The sequence below is a fragment of the Sebastes fasciatus genome, chromosome 4, assembly GCF_043250625.1.
Source record: "Sebastes fasciatus isolate fSebFas1 chromosome 4, fSebFas1.pri, whole genome shotgun sequence".
NCBI lineage: Eukaryota > Metazoa > Chordata > Actinopteri > Perciformes > Sebastidae > Sebastes > Sebastes fasciatus.
The window spans coordinates 1,657,188-1,680,631 of record NC_133798.1 but is presented as its reverse complement, the minus strand read 5'-3'; the positions used below and the strand labels follow the sequence as shown (position 1 = coordinate 1,680,631).

Genomic DNA, 23,444 nt, shown 5'->3' with positions numbered 1-23,444 from the left:
TACAGTCCACCCCAAAATAAAAGCAATATGAACATAACTTAAACATCCACTGCCCAAAGCAACAAGACATCTGTCAGTGTAAGCACAGATATGATGATGGTGCTCACACAGTTAGTTTTTGAAACTGAATCTGTCTGATCAGAAATCATGTACAATTTTAAAATATGAAGAAAATAAAACAGTGAAAGAGAGAAAGGAAAGCTCTCAAGTCTTTCACTTCAGAAGAAATCTCTTTGGTCTTCAGTCTTGACACTGTTGATGGAATGAATAAAGAAAGACTACATCAAGTGTCCAAGTTCACAAATGTCCCAAGTTAGGAGAATAGTGTCCTGTAGTAAAGCCTTACTGTTACATCATTTGGCACCTTTACAATATATAAAAGTGACCGTATATAAAAACACAGAATCACTGAATGAAACTACGACCCACTGATGACTAAAAACTGAGAATTAGACCACAATATACAACAATAAGTTACTCATTTGACATCTGCACCAAAACAAAAAGCTGCATGTCACATGTTCAGAAAGGTTAGATTGTCTGTTGTGGTAAATCATAGCTGCTCCACAAGATACAGCTGCAGGTGACTGTGCTGTCCATGGCTGATGAGAGTAAATGAGGGCTGGTCTCAGAGCTGAGGAAGAACCACGCAAACTGTCTTAGTCTCTGCCCTGAACACAAGTAGTGTATGGGGTCACACTTTATAAATGGTAAATTGATAGTTAATTAAACTTAGCTCATAGTTATTTTATTGTTAACAAACAAAGAAATGATAATTAATAATGTTAACTAATTATTAGTAATGCTATGACTTGTCATTATAACAGTTTATTTTTGCACACATTATAACATTTTATATACTATATATAAATATTTAATAATAATAAAGATATAATTTATAAACTTTAAAGAAATTGTTTGTAAAACATCTATATATCTATAAACACATAGACAGTTGTTTGTAACACTTTGTTAATAGTTAATAATTGGTTTGTAAAACATCTGTAAACATTATATTTGGATGGCTATTATAAAGTTACAACTATTGATTATAATATCTTGTTAAACAATTAATAAATACTTTGTAAAGCATCTATAAACATTATTTAGATATTTAGTTTGTCGATGGTTAATAATTGGTTTCTGGTCCATCTATCTATGTAATGTTTATAGATGTTTTTAGTGATATCTTAAATGTTTATAAGTAATTTGGTAATTATTAACAAATACTTAATATAGTATATATTGATAAATGTTACAATATGTGCAACAATAAACTGTTAATAGATACTTTACTAATGTAATCAGAATATAATTGTTGTCGTCTCTTATCAGCTATGATACAATATATAATTTATAAACGAATTATTTCATATTATACAAACTAAAGGATAAAATAACAGATATTATAGCATTACTAATAATTAGTTAACATTACTAATTATCATTTCATTGTTTGTTAACAGTAACTATTAACTATAACTATTAACTAAGTTTAATTAACTATTCATTTGCCATTAACAGATGATGGTTATTATGAACCGCCTTCGCCCAATGTCGGCTGGGATCGGCTCCAGCCCCCCCGCGACCCCTAACGGGATAAGCGGTTGCAGATGAGGATGAGGATGAGGAGGTTATTATGAAGTGTTACCGTGTTTGGTCCATATGCAAGTTGAAAGAGTTTTAGGTCGCTCTAATCATTCGTCCTGTCCACACTGGCTGTGTAGCAACACGTTCCTAACATGACTACACTGTAGGAGAAGGGGACTGTGTTTCCACTTTGTGAGCAACAGCTGAGGGATACTTCTGAGGATACTTAATCCCCTAATCTCTCACAGCGTAGTCATGTTAGGAAGCCAGTGCAAGATATTCAGTGTTGTGAACACGGAACACGAACGAACAGCAGATTGTAACGTGAAGCACGGGACACGAACAGAGGTCTCCAGGATGAAAGCCTTGTGTTTGTCGGACCCACCACTTCCCCTTCCTCCCATCTGGTGTGTCTCTTCCGCTCTTTAAACCTCATCACCACATTCCCGGCGCACTTTCTCGGAGCGTTAACTGTTGCTGCGGATGGGTTTACATTACAGTTAATGGAACGCCCGGTGCGTTTCATACCAACGCTAAAGGGTGCCGTGTGCGGCGGTACTGAACACGATGGCCATGACACACAGCCTATTTAACGCCCTGGCAACGAGAACGGGCTGGGTAGGTAGAGGTAACGTAGGCAGGCCTACATTCTGGAAGCACACATAAAGTTGGAGGGTGTGAGAACCGCACAGCTGAGGTTGGGAAGCTGCAAACAGTCACGGAGACTAAGCTGGCTGCCGGATGGTCAGTAAATCCCTTCAAATCGTAGGGCTGCTTGTCAAACCACAATGTCTCACTTTCTTTTAAATACATAAGATGCAAAGTGTGGGTTTAAAGGATTTAGATTCGTTTAAAGGCATGTTTGACTGAGCTGGGCTGAGTAACAAAAGTACTGTAACCAGTAATGTAATGCATTACTTTTGCTGCTGAGTAGGATTTAAAAAGATAAGTCTTTAAAAAGATATCCCTTCACGGCCAGTATGGAGAGGAATGATTACAGCAACCACCAACTCTTCGACAGTACATGGCATGTGAGTATTGTTCTAAGATCGACTCGTAAAAATCCTAACATGTTTTATGGTGTGTTGAGACCAGGGGTGGAACGGTTCGTGTATTTGACCCGAACCGTTCGGTACAGGACGTTCGGTTCGGTCCGCGACATCCTTACGGTTCGCTGTTACCCAAACAGCTGTTTATGTCTACTACTCGCATGCACGGAGCAGAAACTCTGGAGCGTGAGTTTTACCCAGAAAGTTTTGGCAGCACACAAGGAATGGTAGCAGCGCTGTAGTGCCCAGTAGCTCACGATAGTCGAGCTAAACTGACAACGATTGGTCTCAAACTGTACACCGACACTGCTCAACTGAAGTCGGATTTATATGTGGACACTTGAAACATTTAATTACGACGGCATCACCCGAATGTGTCGATCAGCGGAGCGAAACAAAAGCAGACAGGACGGAGAGTCCGTTCCCCCGCAGCGTTCAGACAGCCTCCCACTGCAGATTCACACCGTGCTAATGTAATATCTAATGCTATAAGAGTGTTTATCGCTGCATATACGACCATACTCCATCATAAACAATACAGAATTAAAGCAGATGGTCAAAGAGCGTGAGCCTTCACGTGTGAATGTTAGTCTGTTGTGCCGGCCCTGTATAAACTCGCATAAACAGCAGTTGAGGATTTACCAACAGCCTTAAGATGGAACATTACATTACAAACATTTGTGATTTTATTTTTGTTATTTATTTTTTTTATTGACAATATGTCAGTATTTGAGTATCTTAACTGTTATAGTAAGAATTATGGCCAATGAGCCACTGTTGAATGAGTGGGAGATAAAAAGCTATGTTTTTTAGTAGTTCTGGTTGATCTTATGCTTCAATGTATGGCCTTAGTTTATAATTACATCATATTTATATGAAAATAACAAAGCTGCATTTTTTGTCTGCACTAATTACTGTAGAAGACCTATTCTTTCAATTAAGATTTGACAATGAAGAAGTGTTTATGTTCCTTATGGAAGACATACTTTTGTTAAGGCAAACATTTGTTAACTTATTTTTGCCAAATAAATGAAAAGCATGTTGAAATCAGAACATGACCTCCTCGCTCTAACATAAATGTACCGAACCGAACCGAAAACCGTGACCCCAAAACCGTGATATGAACCCAACCATGGATTTTGTGAACCGTTCCACCCCTGGTTGAGACAGAAAACAAACTGAATTTCCACATGACTTTTCCTGCTAAAACTGCCAAAACAGTCCATGTTTATTGTTCACAGTCAATGTACCATCCATACAGACGATTAGCTGTAGCTGGCTAGGAACTCAACATGCACAAACAGTGTGTGTGTGTGTGTGTGTGTGTGTGTGTGTGTGTGTGTGTGTGTGTGTGTCACCTCTGACTAATCTCACTAAACTCACCAAGTTCTTTCTGTTATTTTCCTTCAGTCACTCCCTTTTTCTCCCATCTCGGTACTTTTATAAAGTAGATTGATAAAGCGCAGAGTTCAACGCACATTTTGAGACTCAAGTTGACCCATTTTCAACTTTCACCAGCTTTTTCTCAATTTTAGCCCCCCAGAGCAAATTTGCATCTATCATGCCCAGTCAGTTCTTTCAATTGACTCTGTAGGCAATTGAACCGCTTCTAAAAAGTACTTCTGTCTGGACACCTTTCAGATACACTCCAATGTCTAAATCTATTTTGAGGTTTTAAGGGTCTGACACATGAAGTCGACGGTTTGGGGTTGTTGGCGGCCGTCTGTCGGCCTAGTTTTTACGATGTGTCCCCATTCAGCATGTTGAATCAGCAGCAGAGCTCGTTGGTGAGAGAACTCACTCTGATTGGTGGTTAATTTAATGTACGTATCATAACAACGGCTTGTATATCCCCAGTCCTCGGTCTTCTGGTTCCGGTGATGAATACCGCCTGCTGGTAGGGAGAGTTATTTCATAACACGCAGCTATAAAACGTACCTGCTAACTGTCCGTCAGATGTAGCCTTTGCGGTGTGTTCAAGTGCAACCTCGAGGCGACGCAACAATCGGCCTTCATGACCACTAGTTCTTTAATGTCGGGTTGTTGTGTCTGGACCTTAATCTCAATGTGACTTCCTAGTTAAATGAAGGTTATGATGATGATCTGAGGTTCCCTCTTCTTATCTGAAATAGAGGTGCTTGGACTTGAGAAAGTTGCCTTTCTATTATATCTATTGTTGTTTATTATAGAAGCTCAGTTCTGTCACATTTTATCCCGTCTCATCTTTATCAAAATGAGGCACACGAAAAACTGACCAACCACTAAGTAAGACCTTTATGTCTCATTTTATCCCTTTTCCTGCTGCATATTCATTTCAAGCACCGTACTGCACCATGTTGTCAGAGTTTACAGCTAACCTGTACCCATAAACTACCTAATGTTCTTCTGAGCATGTCATTATTACAAGTGCATGAACACTTTATAAACTGGATCAGTTCTGCTTGGTTTGGTTTTCCAATGTGAAGCACCATTGAGCATGATGTAAATGGGAGAGCTCTGTGGATCCAGTCATCTCTGAGGCTACCCAACTGGTTTAGATTCCTGCTGCTCAGATTTCAGATTCACACCTTTTTAGCACCAATGATGAGTGTGTTTGTGGTTCACAACTCATCACTTGAGCAGTTCACAGGTTCAGAGACATTGCTAGAGTCATACTGCAGTGAAACTCGGTGTGAATGTCCTACCAGCCTCTCTGGTAGCAGGTTTATGCCTCCGCATATGGCAGGTGATACTGCTCTTCCCTCTTGTTACACCGTTTGGCTACGATTGCCAGGTAGAGCACCAGCAGAATGAGCCAGTAGCAGGCGTAGAGTATCGTCCCTGCTATCAACAAGGCTTTCTCTGTCTCACTAAATGGCTCCTGTGTTTCACAGTAGATTGTATATGCCACACCTCCGAGCAGCACCAAAGCCCACACTGTGACAGGCACAGCGCCGATGAAGTTGACCACAATCTTCCTGCGGCCTGAAGTGCCCCATCCAGCCTTGTTGATGGTGAGCAGGGCAAATATTTTGGCAGGAAGCAAGCTGGACATGTAGAGCAGAGAGTAGAGTGACATGAAGATCATGACCAGGCTGCCACGCAGGAAACATGCATAGGTGGCCTTCACCATCCCAACCAGTTGGACCGTTAATAAGAAGAGCAGGATGTTCCACAGCCTTCCACGGTAGAAGAGATGGATGACCGTGGCAACCAAGAAGAAAGGGAAGAAGCCGGTAACCACGGACTCATAGGTCATCCAGAGGCTGTGCTTGTGGAACCACAGGGCATTGTAGAGCCACTCGCGGAAGTAAGACTTGCTCCATCGAGTCTGCTGGTTGAGCCAACGCAGGTACTGGGTTGGTGTCTCCGTCTGGCACTGCGATCGCGCCGTGAATTTTGTCTTGTAGCCAAAGCTGAGCACCCGATTGGTGAGGTGGCGGTCATCACCGAAGCTGCACTTCGAGCCTAGGAAGGTCTGGTGGTACCAGGGCTCCAGGAAGCGCTGGAGCAAACAGTTCCTATACATCCCCAGAGGGCCGCTGATACACTGGACGCATCCAAAGTAGGACTGGCAGGCCCGCTCAATGTTGAAGGCCATCCAGTAGCGCACGCTGCTGAGGAAGGAGATCCATGAGTCATACTTGTTAAGGATCTGGAGGACAGAGAAAATTTGTCAGAAAAAGTCAACAAAGGAAGAAAAAAGGAAAATGTAATTTCATGGCGTATTGCAGTGAGCTTTCAGTCACCTCCCTTGGTGGCCCAAGAGTTTCTAAGTTGACTTGGGTCTTCAGTATTGTGTTTTACCTGCACGTCTCCACCGACCCCTCCCACCATTGGATCTTCCTCAAGGATCTTCAGCATTTCTATGGTACATGCTGGGTCTAGAACTGTGTCGGAGTCACACACCTGAAAAAGGACACGACAAACACAGAAGGTACAATAAGTCACACACAGACTCAAAAATATACATCCATTGGTCAAATTAAGGCTGCGTGTGTTGCGGAACACTGAAGAATAAAATCCATGAGAGAAATGAGAGGCTGCTAACAGAGATCCCAGCTGGTTCATTCTCACTGCACAGAACTGGGTCAGCTGTGGACATGACCTTTGACCCACAGCAAGGGCACAGATGGCATGCAACAGCTGGCTATGAAGAATGAGTTGGTTGTCCAACATAGGTCAATCGATTTGAATTACAAATCAGTAAATAAGTTAAGTCCAATGTTGATTTTCAGTTGACTTGGGTGGCTATTGCATGCTCAATGGGTTTTAGGTGAGACAGTTTAAAATATAGTTTTAAGATTTTCATTGCCTGTTTGAATACATTTAGGATTAGAATTTGCCTTAAAAATTGGTTCTTAAAACAATATTCAACGCATTGTAACTTTCAGAAATGCTTGTTAACAGCGACACCTGTGGCCGTGAATTCAACGAAAGTCAGCATCGGGCTCGCGCTTGCTCGCTCTAAATATACCTGAACGAGCATCACTAAAAACAGTGAGGCGACACACGTCAGCTAAAACCACAATATCACTCTATATTTCAGCTGCTTGGCAGTAATGTTAGCTGACCAGACGAAGGTCTCTCCATGAACATGATTTAGGTCTGATCCTAGTGTTGGCTTTTCTTGCCTCAGCGCAGGCTGAGGCAGCGGGGCTCTGCAGCGAGTCTTCCTGTTCTCTCCGCCCGCAGCCGGAGTCCTTATTTAAATCATTAGGTCCTAAAAATGCACTAATAGCTGAATCCAGAGTTATTTCCTTCCTCCGTTCATGTGAATGAGACCCAGACCGAGGCTGGAGCAAGGGCAGGGAGGAGGAGTTGGCAAACTGTGACGACAGCGTGACGGCTTTGACCCCGTGACCAAGTCATGTGACCGCGAGTCATGTGACCGCGAGTCATGTGACCGAGCGGACGCTACCGCGCCTGCTCTATGGGCCCAATGGATACGGAAGATCGCCGGAAGATCCGGGTACCTTTCCAGTCGGAAGTCGAGCCATTTTGGCTTCATGCTCCACTGAGCAACTTTCATAGGAATGAACAGGGCCACTCTCTCTCTCTCTTGCTTCAGCACTCACTTCTCTGATACACACACACTCTAACCACTGGCTCTGCTCCGAATGGCCTACGTTATTCTTACAACAAATGCTCTAGAGAGGGCCATTTGCGTTTTCGCGTCGGCCAGCGTAGCTCTCCAACACGCTTGGCACACACAAGAGGCTTCAGTTGGTTGCAATCTCCTCACCTCACCGCTAGATACCGCCAGATCCTCCACACTGGACCTTTAAACTTTTTTCTTACATGAACTTCAGCTCTTACATCTAAAATGTTTTTGACATGGTCCCAATCAATACAGAAGTACATGCTGTGGGACCCACCAATGTGACAGGTGGCAAGAGACCACATGAACTCAGTCACATGATCCTTGATCCATGGACTCAGCTCAGTAGCCATTAGCTACTGTGCTTGATGACTCATTCACACATACTTGTGAAATTCACCCAGGACAAAACGAAAGGACACTCCTTTGTTCTCTTTTTTTTTCTTTCTTCTTCCCCTTTTGCCCTGCTGGAGGTGAGCTGCTGCTCGCCTTATCTAAGCTCTCCCTACAGACCAGAAGCTGCAACAGTAGCTCTGCTCTGGATATGTCTTGTTAGAAAACAGACATAAACACAAGGAACTTCTAAGGCAGAAGATGCAAGTACCTGCCTTTTTGACCAGCTAACTTCAAGCAACAAGCACTAGGAAGTTAGCACCAAGCTGTAGAAACAAGACTGGACCAGTTTCCCTCCAAACTGCACAACTGGATTTAATAACAACAAACAAGGACAAAGACTTTGACCCTGGAACCACTTTCTCCAGCCTGCTTTCTCCAACTCCTCCAACTTGGAATTGCAACCTTTTCTTCCATGGATTGGTAACGTACTGGGCTTACCTTAGCATTAGCATTTGCACACGGCTGAGCATGTTCAACTTTGATTTCTGGAATGTACCTGTATTGATATGTTTAATGTTATTCATTGAGTTTAATTGTTGTGATATTATTTGTAGTTAAGATATTTGGGTAGCTGGCTTCGCCACATCTGATGTGTTTAGTTTATGCTTCACATAGACAAGGTCTTGCATGCAAACTAACCATCTTTTCTAACCCACTGCATATCTAACACACATTAAGATCACATACAGAAACTGTGAATTAGTTTTAAACATAAACATAAACATACACATTCAGATAATCTCAAACCCCACATCACCCCCCCCCCCCACCCCCCCCCCTCTCTTTCCTTCCTGAGCACATGTGCTCCGAAGAACAAAGAGGCCATGTGGTAACCTGTTGGCGGCCATCTTTGATCCAGCCATCTTTGTAGTTTTACAGTGCTCGCCATATTGTCTGTAGGCACATGCAGACATCTTGAGACAAGTAGCCAGCCATCTTGACTTTGTTTCTCTCTCTCCCCCTCTCTCTCTCACACACACACACACACACACACACACACACACACACACACACATGCTCACACACTGTGTTATGTTTGTTTAGTTTAGTTATTTAGTTATATTAATATTTTGTTTTACACCTTTATTATCTTGTAAATAAATGTTTGTGGATTATACATACTGGTCTGTTTAATATTGTAAGAGAGAGAATAATGCCAACCTCTGCTATGTCAAGAACTCCAATATCCTGCAACCTTTACCATCTATTTTGGTTATAGTTATTCATTTAATTATTAATCAAAGTTCCAAATTGATAGTTTAGTAGATTTAATGAGACTTATCTATGAGAGTACATTCATGTGCTATCATTTTCTCTTTGATTCAAAGAGTGGTGCCCCGAGGATGATTTAATATAAGTTAAATCATATTATTCAATATAATTAATAATTATTTTGATAATTATTATTTTACTTTTGATAGCCATTGTAAAGTCTTTTTAGCTTATGTACCAATATAATTTGGTGCCCTTGTTAGCATTAATATATATTGATAATTTATTAATATTAATTTTATTAAATATTGATAATTATCTTTAGTATTTTCTAATAACTAGACCAGATCCTATCTGCGTCCCCAACAATGCATACTATTTTCTGTGTCTGTGGCCCTTACCTGCACATAATCCACACTGTCCCCCAGTGCTTTAAAGGCAGTGTACATCACCTCTCTTTTCCCTCCCCACTCCTGCATGACACAGGAGTAGCGGCAGCCTCTGACCAGCCGAGCCACTCGTGCTGCCTCCTCCATGTGCACTGTGCTCCGCCCTCCATCTCTGACTCCAACTCCTCCGCTCCCATCACTGTGGTAGTTTCCCTTCCACACCATGCTGCCAGCCTGGTCAGCGCCGCCCATCACCTCCTGGAAAATGTCAATCATGTAGCGGTCCTCGGGCCGGTTCCCGTCCACCACCAGCACCACCTTCAGGCCAGGGAAGGAGATTCGGCGGACACTGCGCAGGCACTTCCTCAGGTAGTCTGGGTCCTCCTGGTAGGCGGCAATGCAGAGAGCCACAGAGCGACGGAGGTGCTGTGGCCGGGCGGGGCTCCTCATCTGCCGATGCTCCAGGAAGGCGAAGAGGCTCTGGAGGAGGAGATGGAGGGAGAGGAAGGCACCATAGAGGCCGAAGGAGAGGTGGTGCTGCTCAGTGTGGATGAACTGGTAGCCTTATTAATGAAGAAACACAGCAAAGACAAAGTTAGAAAAAAAAAAAAAAACACATGACATGTTTCTCAATGTGTATATCATTGAAATTCACATGTTAACCTGTGACATAGGCCAGCAGGATGGTGAAGAGGACCACCGCAGCAAAAAGGGTGGTGATCACGATGTTCAGCGCATTCCTGCAGCGAGAGGGCATCTGGAGGTGGAGGAGAATAGTGAAGGTGAGGATCAGAAAATAAGAGGACACATGTTCCGGGACAGGTTGAGGGATTTGTGGAGCAAAGATGATGTAGGAATAGAGCGAGAGAGGGGAAATGAGAAGGAGGTCAAAGAGTTTATGTCATAGAAAGGGTGAAAGTGAAGGGAGAGGGAAAAGACACGAGGTAGGCAGGGAAAGAGAAAAATTAAACTGCAAGTGGGTAAACTGTGTTTGAATTGGCTTTCACTATAAGACATTTATAGCAACTAGTGCAGTGCCTGTTCAGAACGGGCCTGTTCAGAATGGGCCTGTTCAGAATGGGCCTGTTCAGAACGGGCCAAAGGCTGGGCCTGTGATGATGCTGCTTGCAGCGTTCTTGAGAACCGCCCATACAAACAACTTCACACTCAACACTGCCTTTTCTTGGGTCCTGAGCAATACACCTGCCATGACATAGTTGCATCACACACCCAAGTCGCAGCTACGCGTGGTCAGAAACACCGGTGGAATACTCTCTGGTTCATAGGAAAATACACCAGGGGCAGATTTGCATTTCACCCCTTATTTATTTCCCCAAACTTATTTATTTATACATTTCTTTATGCATTTCTGCCTCATTATGCAAATGAGGGGGCTGTTACTCAACGTGTGTCATCATAGGGTCAGAGTGCATGACTATACGCTAGTTAGCTAACGCTAGCTAACTGTGTCTTTATTCCCGGCTCCACAGACATGTGCCCTATCCTAATTAATGATATAGATACGGAGCTATAGAGATGCTTTGTAAAGATATTGTCTGTTGTTTTGACATTACGTCTGCTCACTTTTGGATGGAAGTTGAAATTGTCTGAAGATATAGTTATAAGAGACATGCTGAGTTTGAAAGTTATGACGTGACTTATAGCTTATCGTGTCATATCTTCATTTTGATATTGGGGAATGGCTCTCAATAGGAGTGTTGTGTTGATTATCCAAAATAACAGGGACTATTTCACCAACTGCCGTGAGACTGTTGGCACAGAATAATAGCTTGTCAAAGAATATCTGGCTCAGATCTGGTGGACATTCAGTCATTGTAAGTGAAAGAACTTGGAGTTCAACACCACCTGTCCATCTCTTCTCCCCTCCTTCATCTTCCTCCCTCCCTCCTTTCCCTCCTCGCCCCTCCTCCCATCAGCCCCTCTGGCGCTCCCTTCTTTCCTCTGTCTGGGTTAATAGTTCTAATTAAAGGCCAGCCGGGGTTTGGCCAGTGCTTGGGACCGGTTGAAATGGAGGAACAATTCTGTCCTTTCATTCAGGAAATTACCTCCTGCCACCCCCTCACCCTCCACCCTCCACCCCCACCCCACCTGGCCAGGCCAGCGCAGGAGAGACAGACAGATATTCATATTATATTATACATTCAGCTCTGTGGGACATACTGGCACAGACAGATTTATCCTCCTCTCTGAGTGGATGTATAGATTTACATCCTGGCACTGAGTCACACTTGCTTCACAGATTTACGCTCTGCATGGGAGATCCAGGAGAAACAGTCCATGTGGTATTCAGGTACTGACAGAAAGGGGATTTTGTAAATAGAGGTTTTGGAAGACATACAAAAGATTCTCCTCTTCAAGCATCGTTTTCATGTGTCATCACTGTCATTCAGAGGTTCTTTAGAATCATCTCAAAACTTTCAGCCTTAATTTCTCAAAAATCTCAATTTTCTTCTGCATTTCTTATCTGGGTTCTGATTATTCTGGTGATGTTGGTATCAGGGATGCACTAGTACCATTACTGGATCGGATATCAGGCCAATACCGACTCAAATAGCAGGATCGGATATCGGTCAATGGGGCCGATCTATTAAATATAATTCTATGTTTATATACTATATACATTATATATTTCAATTCCTGTTTAAGTTTTGACCAATTTGTTGCTGCATTTAAAAGGTTTACACTTGATTTGTAATTCCTGTTAATCTTGAAAAAAATGTTGCCAAGTTGTTGCTGTATGATTTATTATTTTAATAATAAATAACAATTCAGTAAATTTATGTCATGATATCTATATATTTATTCATTACATTTTGTTTTACAAAGTTAGGAAAGCGATTTAAGCGGTTTAAGTCCAGCCTGATGTTGTCTTACACATAACAGAATGATCCCAGTCACTTCCACAAGCATACAGCTTATTAATTAAACACTGGCATTACGCGGCTGCGTTGAATACTCGATTCTGATTGGTCAATCACGGCGTTCTGACCGTTGCTATGTATAACATGTTGCCATGAGTAACATACGTTTACATTACTAAGCAACTGTGAATTAAAGACAAAAATATGGTCCTCTCTTTAGGTTCCATGGTGGAGAGGGTGGAGAGGGCTCTACCGGTTTGGCGTCGAGAAGAGGTCGTGTTGCTCTGTCTCTATCTGTGTTGGTGGGGAGGAGGTCTTGTTGTTCTGGCTCTATCTGTTTGGCGTGGAGAGGAGGTTGTGTTGCTCTGGCCCTATCTGTTTGGCGTGGAGAGGAGGTCGTGTTGTTCTGGCTCTATCTGTTTGGCGTGGAGAGGAGGTCGTGTTCTGGCTCTATCTGGTTGGCGTGGAGAGGAGGTCGTGTTGCTCTGGCTATACCTGGTTGGCGTGGAGAGGACGTCGTGTTGCTCTGGCTCTATCTGTTTGGCGTGGAGAGGAGGTCGTGTTGCTCTGACTCTATCTGTTTGGCGTGGAGAGGAGGTTGTGTTGCTCTGGCTCTATCAGTTTGGCGTGGAGAGGAGGTCGTGTTGCTCTGACTCTATCTGTTTGGCGACGCCTGGAAGCTGCTTAACATCCTCCTGGATCCACCTTCTCACTGTATGTTCACATTATATGTATTATTTTTTGTCATATGGATTGTCTATGTTGTATTTTCATGATGTTGTTACTCTGTACACAACCTCTGTTGTTCTTCCTGAGGTTTCTAACATTTTTTTCAGTTTTAAAAGGGGTTTTTGGTTACGTTTTTTCTGATCCGATGAGAGGGTCATACTGTAAAGGACAGAGGGCTTCGTATCCTGTACAGATTGTAAAGCCCCCTCTGAGGCAAATTTGTGATTCGTGATTTTGGGCTATACAAATAAAATTGACTTGACTTGATAACAGACCGTTGCAATGTATAACAGACCATTGCTATGTATAGCAGACCGTTGCTATGTATAGCAGATCGTTGCTATGTATAACAGACCGTTGCTATGTATAGCAGACCGTTGCTATGTATAGCAGATCGTTGCTATGTATAACAGACCGTTGCTATGTATAGCAGACCGTTGCTATGTATAACAGATCGTTGCTATGTATAGCAGACCGTTGCTATGTATAACAGACCGTTGCAATGTATAACAGACCGTTGCTATGTATAACAGACCGTTGCTATCCATAACAGACCGTTGCTATGTATAACAGACCGTTGCTATGGGCTCAGCTCTGATGTCAGACTCTGGAGGACCGTTTTTGGGTCAAATTATTTATTTCTTCAGTAAGTAGCCATGTAATAAGCGGGATAATGTAGAGCTAGCGGGTCATTGTTGTGAAAGAATCCCCTTCAGGGTGATGAGAGACCCCTCCACGCAGCATCGCCCTCTCGGGGAGTCTTTCACAACAATGACCGGCTCGCTGTACATTATCCCTTACGTAACCGATTGGTACTCGGTAAAGCCCAGGTAACGCTATCGGTATCGGGACTGAAAAAGTGGGATCAGTGCATCCCTACTTGGTATTGTATTAATTCTCTTGTTGCAGTATTGTTCTGGATAAGAGCGTCAGTCAAAATGATGAAAACAGCCAACCCATAAAGTAAAATGTAAACCCTGCATGTTCAAGAGGTTTAGTGCAATCTTACAAAGTTGGTTTACCCAAATTACAATATTAATCAAATTAAATTAGGCCTTTCTGTAAACATCTGTCTCTGGGATCTCTGCTTCCACCTCAATACATTGAAGGTGAATGGGATTTCAATTATGTAGCAATTTAACATTTAAAGCAAAATCTTATTTCAGAAACAGTGTCCCTGTTATTTTGAATAATCAACACAACACTCTGTCAACAGCAGGGACTATTTCTTTGGTAGAAGGAATGCTGATATGGTGGATTCTACCAGCAGGTGATCTTAACGTCCCGGGGCCACAGGCCAGATAACAAGCAGGCAGTAACATGTGGACTGTTTGATTGGAGGACCAGAGTCACCAGAGGGGGTTGTTGACAGGCCGGGAGCTGGGATTAGTCAGGGGACAAGGGGTTGGGGGGGACAGGTGCAATTAACCCAGAGGCTTCATCTGTCGTGCTCTCCTGACTGTAACGACGAAGTGTTTTATGGGATGAATGTAGGATGTTCAAACACCTTCACAGTCCAATAAAAGTGAGCTAAATTAAAGGTTTATCATTTCTAAGATGTCTGAATTCATTTCCTCGGAGCAGCACAATGAAGCAGAATTTAATAAATGGTAGATGATGCTGCTGAGAGGCAGAAAGGATACCTGTCTGAGTTCAGAACTAAAAGACTAAAAGTAGTGACATCAACATCTAAGGCCAAGTTTGAACACAACTCCACAGAAACCAAATCCCATGAATTGTCACAACATCAAAATTATGAAAGATGAAAGGTAAAAAAAAATAAACCATCCCTTTATAATCTTCAATTTGAATTCAGTCCCTCTGGAAAAACTTCACATTTCTGAAGTAAATGTGGTATAAATGATAGATCTGACTTGCAGAACTCGTAGTATGTAAAACCTGAAGCTGTGATTCCGTAGTGATACTGCTAACATTCTATCATCTGTATACATGTGGTCCAAGTCTACGTCCAGATCCAGATTAGGATCCATGTTTGCTAGAAAAGCTGTCCAGAGCTACCAATGATACAGGACTCAGATCATTCCAAAATTAAAACGTCAAGTAAAGATGCAGGTAAGAAGAGTCATTCCAAAGCTAATCAACCATCTCACACATGACACCATCATCAAGTCCGTTGGACGTAATACCCAGCAAGTATCTTATTAAAGGTTTAGATGGTGTAGTCCCTTGCCTTCTTTCAATCATCGACAGGTCTTTGTCCACAGGATGTGTTCTCGACTTTTTGAAGACTGTTAGTGTCCAGCCACTTCTCAGAAAACCTGCTTCTGATCCCTCTGTCCATAGCAACTACAGACACATTTCTAAGCTTCCCTTTTTATCTAAAATCCCGGAGAAGATTGTCTCAAATCAAGTATCGGAAGTCTTACGTAGTAATAATATCTGTGAGAAATCCAATCAGGTTTCTGACGGCAACACAGCTGACTCAACAGATGAATGCTCGGTGCTGGTTCTGCTTGACCTAAGTGCCGCTTTTGACACGGTGAATCATAGCAAAGCATCGCTGGCGGCGCCCGTCGGTGAGAGAAATAACTCTGATTGGCTGTTCAGCTTCGACCAATCAGTGCACGAGAAAAGAAACGGAAGTGAGGAAAACAAGTAGGATAAAGTCAAGAGGACATACAGAAGACTCTTCTCATTGTTCATCTTCATCTCATCTGATCATTCCAACACACGGATATCTTCACAGCAACATGAACATCTGGAATGAAGCTAAGTGGTGAGAGAGAGTGGTGTGAAAATGGTCGGCAGACGCCGCTTTGTATATCCGCCGTCCTCGGTCTTCCTGTTTCCCTTTTTGAATAACGAATACAGAATAACGCGCCTGCTGGTGGAGGGTTATTTCATTGAACGAAGGCGCAGACTGCAACTTGTTGGCCAAGACAAAGGCGGCATGAGGTGACGTAACAGTCGGCCTTCATCGCCGCTAGCTGGGTTTGGTGTGTCTGAGCCCAACCCTGTGGATCAGCTTATCTGAGGATCTTAGACTAGAAAACTCACTCACGTTTTAAATCATCTCTCAAGACACACTTTTACCAATTCTGTTACTTATTTTATCTGTTTCTTCTACTTTCATCCATTATTACCTCCGCCAAAGCCGAAGACCTAGGAAGGAAGTTATGTTTTCACCGGCGTTGGTTTGATGGTTTGTCTGTTAGCAGGATTACTCCAAAAGTCTGTGATGGATTTGAATGAAATTTTTTGGAAGGGTGGGGTTTGGCACAATCAACAATCCATTAGATTTTGGTGGTGATCCGGATTTTTGTTAATAACTCCACTCAGCCTGTGCATTAACATCACAGGCTTTAGGACATGCGAGGTGTAACTGATGATGCGTTCATGACGCGTCACCCAGCCTCTTTTCTTCTGCCTGCAGAGGGACACAGAGAGAGCGGGGGATGGAGGGAGGGGGGGACACCTGTAGATTTAGCGTTTTCTCACATTAAACTCTGTGAAATTAGAGTTGAGTTGGACCAAAACACACTTGGTGATTGTTGGGAAGAGTAACGACGATGCTTTAGGTGAGTTTGATTTTGTTTCTGTCCAGTTTGAATGAAGTGTTTTACGATGCTCCGCTATGTACAGCTGATCTCAACAAAACAAAAATATACGTGGATGATGACGCAAGCTGAACGGAGAGAGGGGGAGGTCTGCGCTCTCCAAGTGCCATTCTAGTTGTTACTTTGCTCCTTTTTTTATTTGCTGACTGTGTTCTTGTATCTGATTGCTCCCGCTCTATTTGTCCTTGTTTGTGATGCACTTTGTAACAGTTTTGAAAGGTGCTATATGAATAAAGTTATTATTATTATTATTATTATTATTATTATTATTATTTCCAGGTAAAACTCACATTAACCAAATAAGTAGTACTCCCAGATGTACAACATTGAATATTGAATATTATACTATATATAGTGATGAATTACACCAGTTAACCTGCCAGCTCACAGCCTCACTTCCTTCACTTGCTAATGTTAGCCGTGACATCATCACTGAGATGAGTCAAGGTCACAGCTGGGCAAGGCTCAACACATGGTACAGTTTTTCTCAGTCACTCTGGCTCATTTTTTGAAACAGTCTTAACTTTCTCTAAACTGTAAGTGCAATCGTCACAACTGTTTGATGGGACATCACAACTCTATTGCATGTCTGCAAAAGGTAGTAACTCCCCCAAAACACTTCATATGTTATTAGTCGTCCGTCAGTTGGTCAACTCCACCAAAATGAAAAGTTGTTTTGTTATCATGCGAGCCGGACTGGTCAAAATAATTTGATGTTTTTCGGCATGTCATCCCTGGAAATGTTTCTTGTGTTTTGGTCCACTCTTTGGTTGAAGCTAGCTGTCTACTGTAGGATACAGTACGAGAATGTCAGTGTAGTGTAGCTGAACTCTGTTGTTCATCGCACTGAGCTTTTTAAATTCTCATTTCAACAGTAAGTCAAAGTTTATTGGGAAAAGTCCATACTGTAATACACAGAAACATGATATGCATATTATATATAGTAAATTTATTTGTGCAGAAATGTGTTAAATGTAGCCTACTGTAAGCAGAAAATCCATATATTAAAGCAGCAGTAGGCAGTATATTTTTGGCATCATTGGGCAAAAATCCCATAAAAACCTTTCAGCAATTTATAATTCAAATGTTCTGAGAGAAAACTAGACTTCTGCTCCTCCTCATGGCTCTGTTTTCAGGCTTTAGAACATCTAGTCCGTGACGGGAGACTTTGACCAATCACAGATCATTTGAGAGAGAGAGCGTTCCTATTGGCTGTGACCGGTACTTGGCGTTACTTCACCAGATTTACAATGGCGGCGGCGTCACAAACGTTCTCATTTTACAGCTAAACCGTGCACTACAAGATGATTCTGAGAACATCTGAGGAGAGAAATAGACATTACAGTCACAGAATATTGATTCATATTTGATCAGCGCTGCCTAGTTTGACCGTTTGGTCGGAGTTCGCAAGTGATTGACAGCCAGCTCTCATAGACAGCAGCTGGACAGCAGACCTCAGATCAGCTCTGACTCTTTGTTTTCCTCCGGTAAGTGAAATCTTGCAGATGCCGTTAGGAGCACCGGAGGACACCGGAGGACACCCGAGGACACCGGAGGACACCGGAGGAAACAGAGGAACATGATTTTTTTCAGGTTACCTGTTTCATATACTAATGTCACGATATAGCAACCGTTTTATAAAAATAACTTTTTTAAAACATATTTGCTCCAATCTCGCCTACTTCAGCTTTAATAATAAAAGTAATATAGTGAGCAGAAAATTTGCCAAAAAATTAAATCCATGCCAAAAAACAACAGAACCTGCTGCAGTTCACAGTAAAAACACAACTACCTGTACTTCCTCACTACACCTAACACCATATCATAGATATTCATGTTTATGTGTTTATATTTATATATACATGTAGTCTGACAGATTTTGATGATTGAATGGATTATTTTGTATGTGATGCTCAAACGATGAAATGATGTTTAGAAGTTGTGAAGACAGTTTCACTGAGAATCAGCTTATCAGTTCTGATGAGCTGCCATGTGTCTGTGGTGGTTATTGTGCAAATTGTACTCACTCTTTTGCACACACGTGCCAAAACACGTGCAATTTGCTTGAATGAATGAGAAATTATAATCTGTTGTGAACAACAAACTAATTGTTCAGAGATTTGAGCTCATTGTTTTGAAGAAAAAAAAAAATAATTCTCATTGGAGAAAACCTGTAAAAACAAACTCAAGAGATGAAGAGGAGTGTTGTGATGTGAGACATGGAGAAACCTTGTGCTAGTGATGAGGAATAGAAAAACTTCAGGATTTCAGGATGATCTGCCACTAGAGGGCTCTCTCTGTGCCTCCACTGAGATCTCTCAAGTTTTACACACCTCATTACATAACGAAGGAAGTCATGTAGCTGGTAAAATCTCATAAAGTACCCAGAGCTGAAGAAGATCCTGTCACAGGATCACCATTCAAAACAAACAAACAAGTAAATAATGCCTGAATTGTATGCCAAGTAATTATATACTATCTGCTATTGACATGGGCCAATGCCTCTGGCCCTCCATTCATATCTAACAATCTGTTAACATGTGATTAAGAGTTAACTACCTTTGAAACCTGAAATCTCAAACATGCATTCTAATGAGGTTCTATTGATGGTGATGCCTCTATCATTCAGTCTGTCTTTTATCCAGAGCAGAACTACTGGCCATGAAATTAGCTGTGTTATTCTGGTGGGCGGTGCTTGGTATTTCCTCAACTGATCTCAACATGGCTGCCGGGTCACAAACTTTCTCATTTTACAGCTAAACAGTACACTACAAGATGATTCTGAGAACATGTGAGGAGAGAAATAGGCATTACAGTAACAGAATATTGATTCATATCTGATCAGCGCTGCCTAGTTTGACCATTTGATTGGAGTGATTGACAGCTGCTCAGAGACTGCAGACTCCAGCTCGGCTCTGATTGGTTGTTTTCCTCCGGTCCGACTGGGCTGACGTACAGGTACATATATCAAATTTGACCTCTACATTTAACCCATCCTAAGCATTAGGAGCAGAGGGCTGCTGTGAAGCGCCCGGGGAGCAACTTGTGTCTCGCTCAAGGACACTTGAACATGCAGACAGGAGGAGGACAGGAGGAGCAGGGGATCGAACCGCCAACCTTGTGATTAAAGGATGACCACAGACATAACAGACCAAGTAAGGCTGTAGCAGCAGTGTGTTGACATGAGCGAGGGTGTGCTTTAGTGGTTATGAATTAAACTTTACATTTGTAAAACGAAGAATATTATATTTCTTCCTTCAAACGTTACATAGCCTTCCTTTAATCTGATACCCATCAACTGAATGTTATCACTTCTTCTGTGCCTTTTTGACTGGATCAGAGTGTGCTGTGGATAGTATATCTCCTTCACCTGAGGTCTCACAAGTAGCCGGTCAAATACCAGCAGGCTTTGTGTAAAAGGCAGCCAGACCAGGCAGGTCCAGCATGGCAGTGATGCCATGGAAAATCAAACAGGCCAGCGTTTTCTTTGGAAACGGCAGAAGCCTTCAAACTGCCGCTCTGAGCGTCAATGGTCACCGTCTGCCTCCACGGAGGTGTAGTTCATGCCAAGCAGGCAACACAACACAATGATAATGTACATACACAGGCAGGGAACGCAGACACACACCTATTATGTAGCTATTACTGAGTCAGTTTACAACTTCCCAGCTATTAAAGCAGAAATGAGCAGCAGGTCTTTAGTCCTGTTTGAGTGACTAACTGACTCACTCACACACACGCACACACACACACACACACACACACACACTCACACACACACACACACACACTCACAGTGTCAGGCAGAAAAAATATTTTCTCTACCTCACGTTGCAAACACATTCACCACACAAGCCAGAACACACTCAAGTCTTTGTCCTGTATTTTTAAACTAAGCTTTAATGTTCAAACTTTCCATTCAGTTTCCGTCCCTCTTGAACATGTTTGAGTACTTTCATTCATTCTCTTTTCCCAAACCTTTAGCCTACCTGCCAAACCTGAATTATTAATCATTATCCCAGCGAATCTAATGAGATCTTAATCCTAAACCATAAAACCTAAAATCATAGAAGAGGACCACCAAAAGACGGTCTTATCTTTCAGTCCTAGTGGGGGCAATTTACATCACAAGGACATAGTCTCTTAGTGCAAACATATGATTAAAACCCTTACCTTCCTGATCCAGTGGACCCTCCGTCTTTGTTTCCCCCTCAGGACTCTCCCCAGATCTCCGTCCACCCGGTTCGTCCGTTGAGCCGGGACGTCCAGCCCTCTCCTCTCCTCAGCACAGCGCTCTCCTTGTTCTGTACCACTCCTTCCACTAGCTCACACTACATCTTTATTCCACATTGCTCGCTTAATTCAGAAGATCCCACATCCAAAAATACAGCAGGCAGCTTAAACCACCACCCTCCACCACTTCTCTGAGCCAGCCTCCCCGCTGCCTGCTCCTCCTCCTCCTCCTCCACCACCACCTCCTCCCTCTATCTCCCAGGACTGTCCCAGGGCATGAAGCCCCCCAGCTGAGATGTGATCAGAGGTGCTCAGCCAGCAGCTGATGCTGGGGTAGTCTTTGGTCTGTAGATTACAGGTTGGGGGCAGCAGCTAGTCTGGTCTCTGCCTCCGGTGCTCTCCATCCTGGCTCCTGATGTCCATCATTAGCATGGGGCCACAGTGATGGTGAAGGTGAAGGTGAAGATCGCAGGCCAAAGTGGGAAGCTTGATCTTGGCCTTGTCCTCAAGTCTGAATTCTTCTTTTCCCCCTGCAACGAATCATCCCCAGGTTTCCTCCACCACCCCCCCACCCCCTCTGTCCTGTGCTGCAGTATCAACCCGTCTCTGCATCCCCTGTTTGCAGCAGAGCCTAAATCCTTCTCCTCCTCTCCTCCTCTCCTCCTCTGTCACACTGTCCCGCCTGGCTGGCAGAGCGACACTGCTGAGCTTCTCCTCCACAGCTTCCCTTTCTGTCTCCTTTAACCCCCCCTTCCTTCACCTCGCCTCTCCCCCCTCCCCTTCCCTCCCTGGACACCCCAGCTAGCTCCCTATCTCTCTGCAATGCAGCCTCCAACAAGCCTGGGGACTGTTTGACCGGAGCCCCCTCTCCTCTCCACCTCTCTGCCTGACTCAAAGCATCCTTTATGGGCTTATTTATCTACCCTCCCTCCCTTTCCTCTCCTGCTCTGAGGCTGAGCTGCTGACGTCCTGCAGGTTCCACGGCGGGGCTGGCAGCCTGACACACACACACTGCACTACGCCTCTGAGAATCGCCACTCAAACACATTTCATTTACGTTAGGTAAGAGAATGCATATTGCCTAAAACAAACTCTCTTGAGGAAAAAGGTTATACTCAACCACCCTACATGTGTGGCCTTTCTCACACTCCTCTCTACCTGCTCCTTTCTGGCTCCCTGACTGACACATGCTGACATATAGTAATTACGGTAATAGACGTCATCATGGCTTCAGTACTTCCTCCCTCTCTCTCAGAGGGTCAAACTTACTGTAGGTGATATTACAGGCTTTGAGACACACTAACAGAGTTTACTGAACAAAAACTCAACTAGCCAAGGTTGAGAATTGAAAAGAATCAGTAGGCTACCTTAAAGATAGGAAAGCTCCGTCTAACCCCCCGCACACACCGTCACATCGTAACTACTTCACAGACACAGAGCGGAGAGAGGACCTCAACTCAGCAACGCTACCTCATGACAAGTAACCTCGGCAGTGCTACTGCAGGGCTGACTTTTCTCTTCCATTCTCCAGGAAACGTGCGGCGGCGACGACGCGCTGAGTTCAGGCCGGTGCACGCCAAGGTTAGAGTACGAGCAGGAAGGCTGGGAGGCGTCTGATTGGTTCTTTCCAAGCGGATCTCGAGGCAGTGATTGGTAGACGTTTTTACAGGATTACAGCAGCTACAGATGACGGCTCTTTTCCGCTCCTTTATCAGAGCTCATCAGTAATGGATTGCTGTCGGGGGGGTTGAGACCATTTCAACCAATAGAACAAATAGTGGAGACTGGAGAACATCGTCTACTCTGCCTTTAAAAGGAGCAACCTACTCCAGTTCATTGATTGAATATACTGTACATCAGACCTGCAACACGTCATCCAGGGCAGGCTCGTATGACCTCGCCCCCTTTTGGGGGACAACAACCCCGTGTCCCTCGTAGACGGTAACAGAGTAAAGAGCAGAAGTTGAAACATGTCTCCAAACTTCTACTTTAAACAAACCGCTGATAGTAATAATGCTATGCTGAAGAGTTGCTGTGTAGTTGGTTGCACCAACAATAAATCCCAAAACGCTGATTTCTGATTAGTTCCCCTGCCGTGTCCTAAAAAAGACCAGACCAGCATGGCATCATTGGCATTGCTATGGAAGGAGGCTGGGACACGGGCGGACACGGGTCTTGGGGTATGGGGTACAACACACGTGCAGTGTAACTAAAGCTGCGGTAGTGCGTTACAATTGGCTCAATTTCGGTGAGTGCAGACCAGATTTGACTGCGCATGTGTTGATGAAGCGTGACCCAGCCTCCTC

General features: G+C 43.4%; 1 protein-coding gene and 2 long non-coding RNA genes across 3 annotated transcripts in view; 1 reads left to right on the top strand and 2 right to left on the bottom strand.

The window, feature by feature from the left end:
* LOC141766937 (uncharacterized) overlaps positions 1-23,444 on the bottom strand; it is a 216,260-nt gene that overhangs the window by 72,615 nt on the left and 120,201 nt on the right. The window lies entirely within an intron of this gene.
* On the bottom strand, positions 3,596-22,426 carry has3 (hyaluronan synthase 3). Its single transcript, XM_074634132.1, has 5 exons — positions 21,079-22,426; positions 10,380-10,473; positions 9,729-10,279; positions 6,426-6,527; positions 3,596-6,273 (listed from the first exon to the last, which is right to left on the bottom strand). The coding sequence occupies exons 2-5, from the start codon at positions 10,471-10,473 to the stop codon at positions 5,344-5,346; spliced, it is 1,677 nt and encodes a 558-aa protein (XP_074490233.1). The 5' UTR covers positions 21,079-22,426; the 3' UTR covers positions 3,596-5,343.
* The window catches only part of LOC141766935 (uncharacterized), a 121,069-nt gene continuing 116,147 nt past the window's right edge, over positions 18,523-23,444 (top strand). The window contains exon 1 of the long non-coding RNA XR_012593711.1: positions 18,523-18,537. This is a non-coding gene — a long non-coding RNA (uncharacterized LOC141766935). The remainder of the gene's footprint in view (positions 18,538-23,444) is intronic.

Coding starts and splice junctions, on each gene's coding strand:
- has3 (XM_074634132.1), bottom strand. CDS start 10,473: ATGCCCTCTCGCTGCAGGAATGCGCTGAACATCGTGATCACCACCCTT. Junction 6,528..9,728: donor ACAGTGTGGATTATGTGCAG/GTAAGGGCCACA, acceptor GTCCTTTTTCAG/GTGTGTGACTCCGACACAGT. Junction 6,274..6,425: donor GGGTCGGTGGAGACGTGCAG/GTAAAACACAAT, acceptor TCTGTCCTCCAG/ATCCTTAACAAGTATGACTC.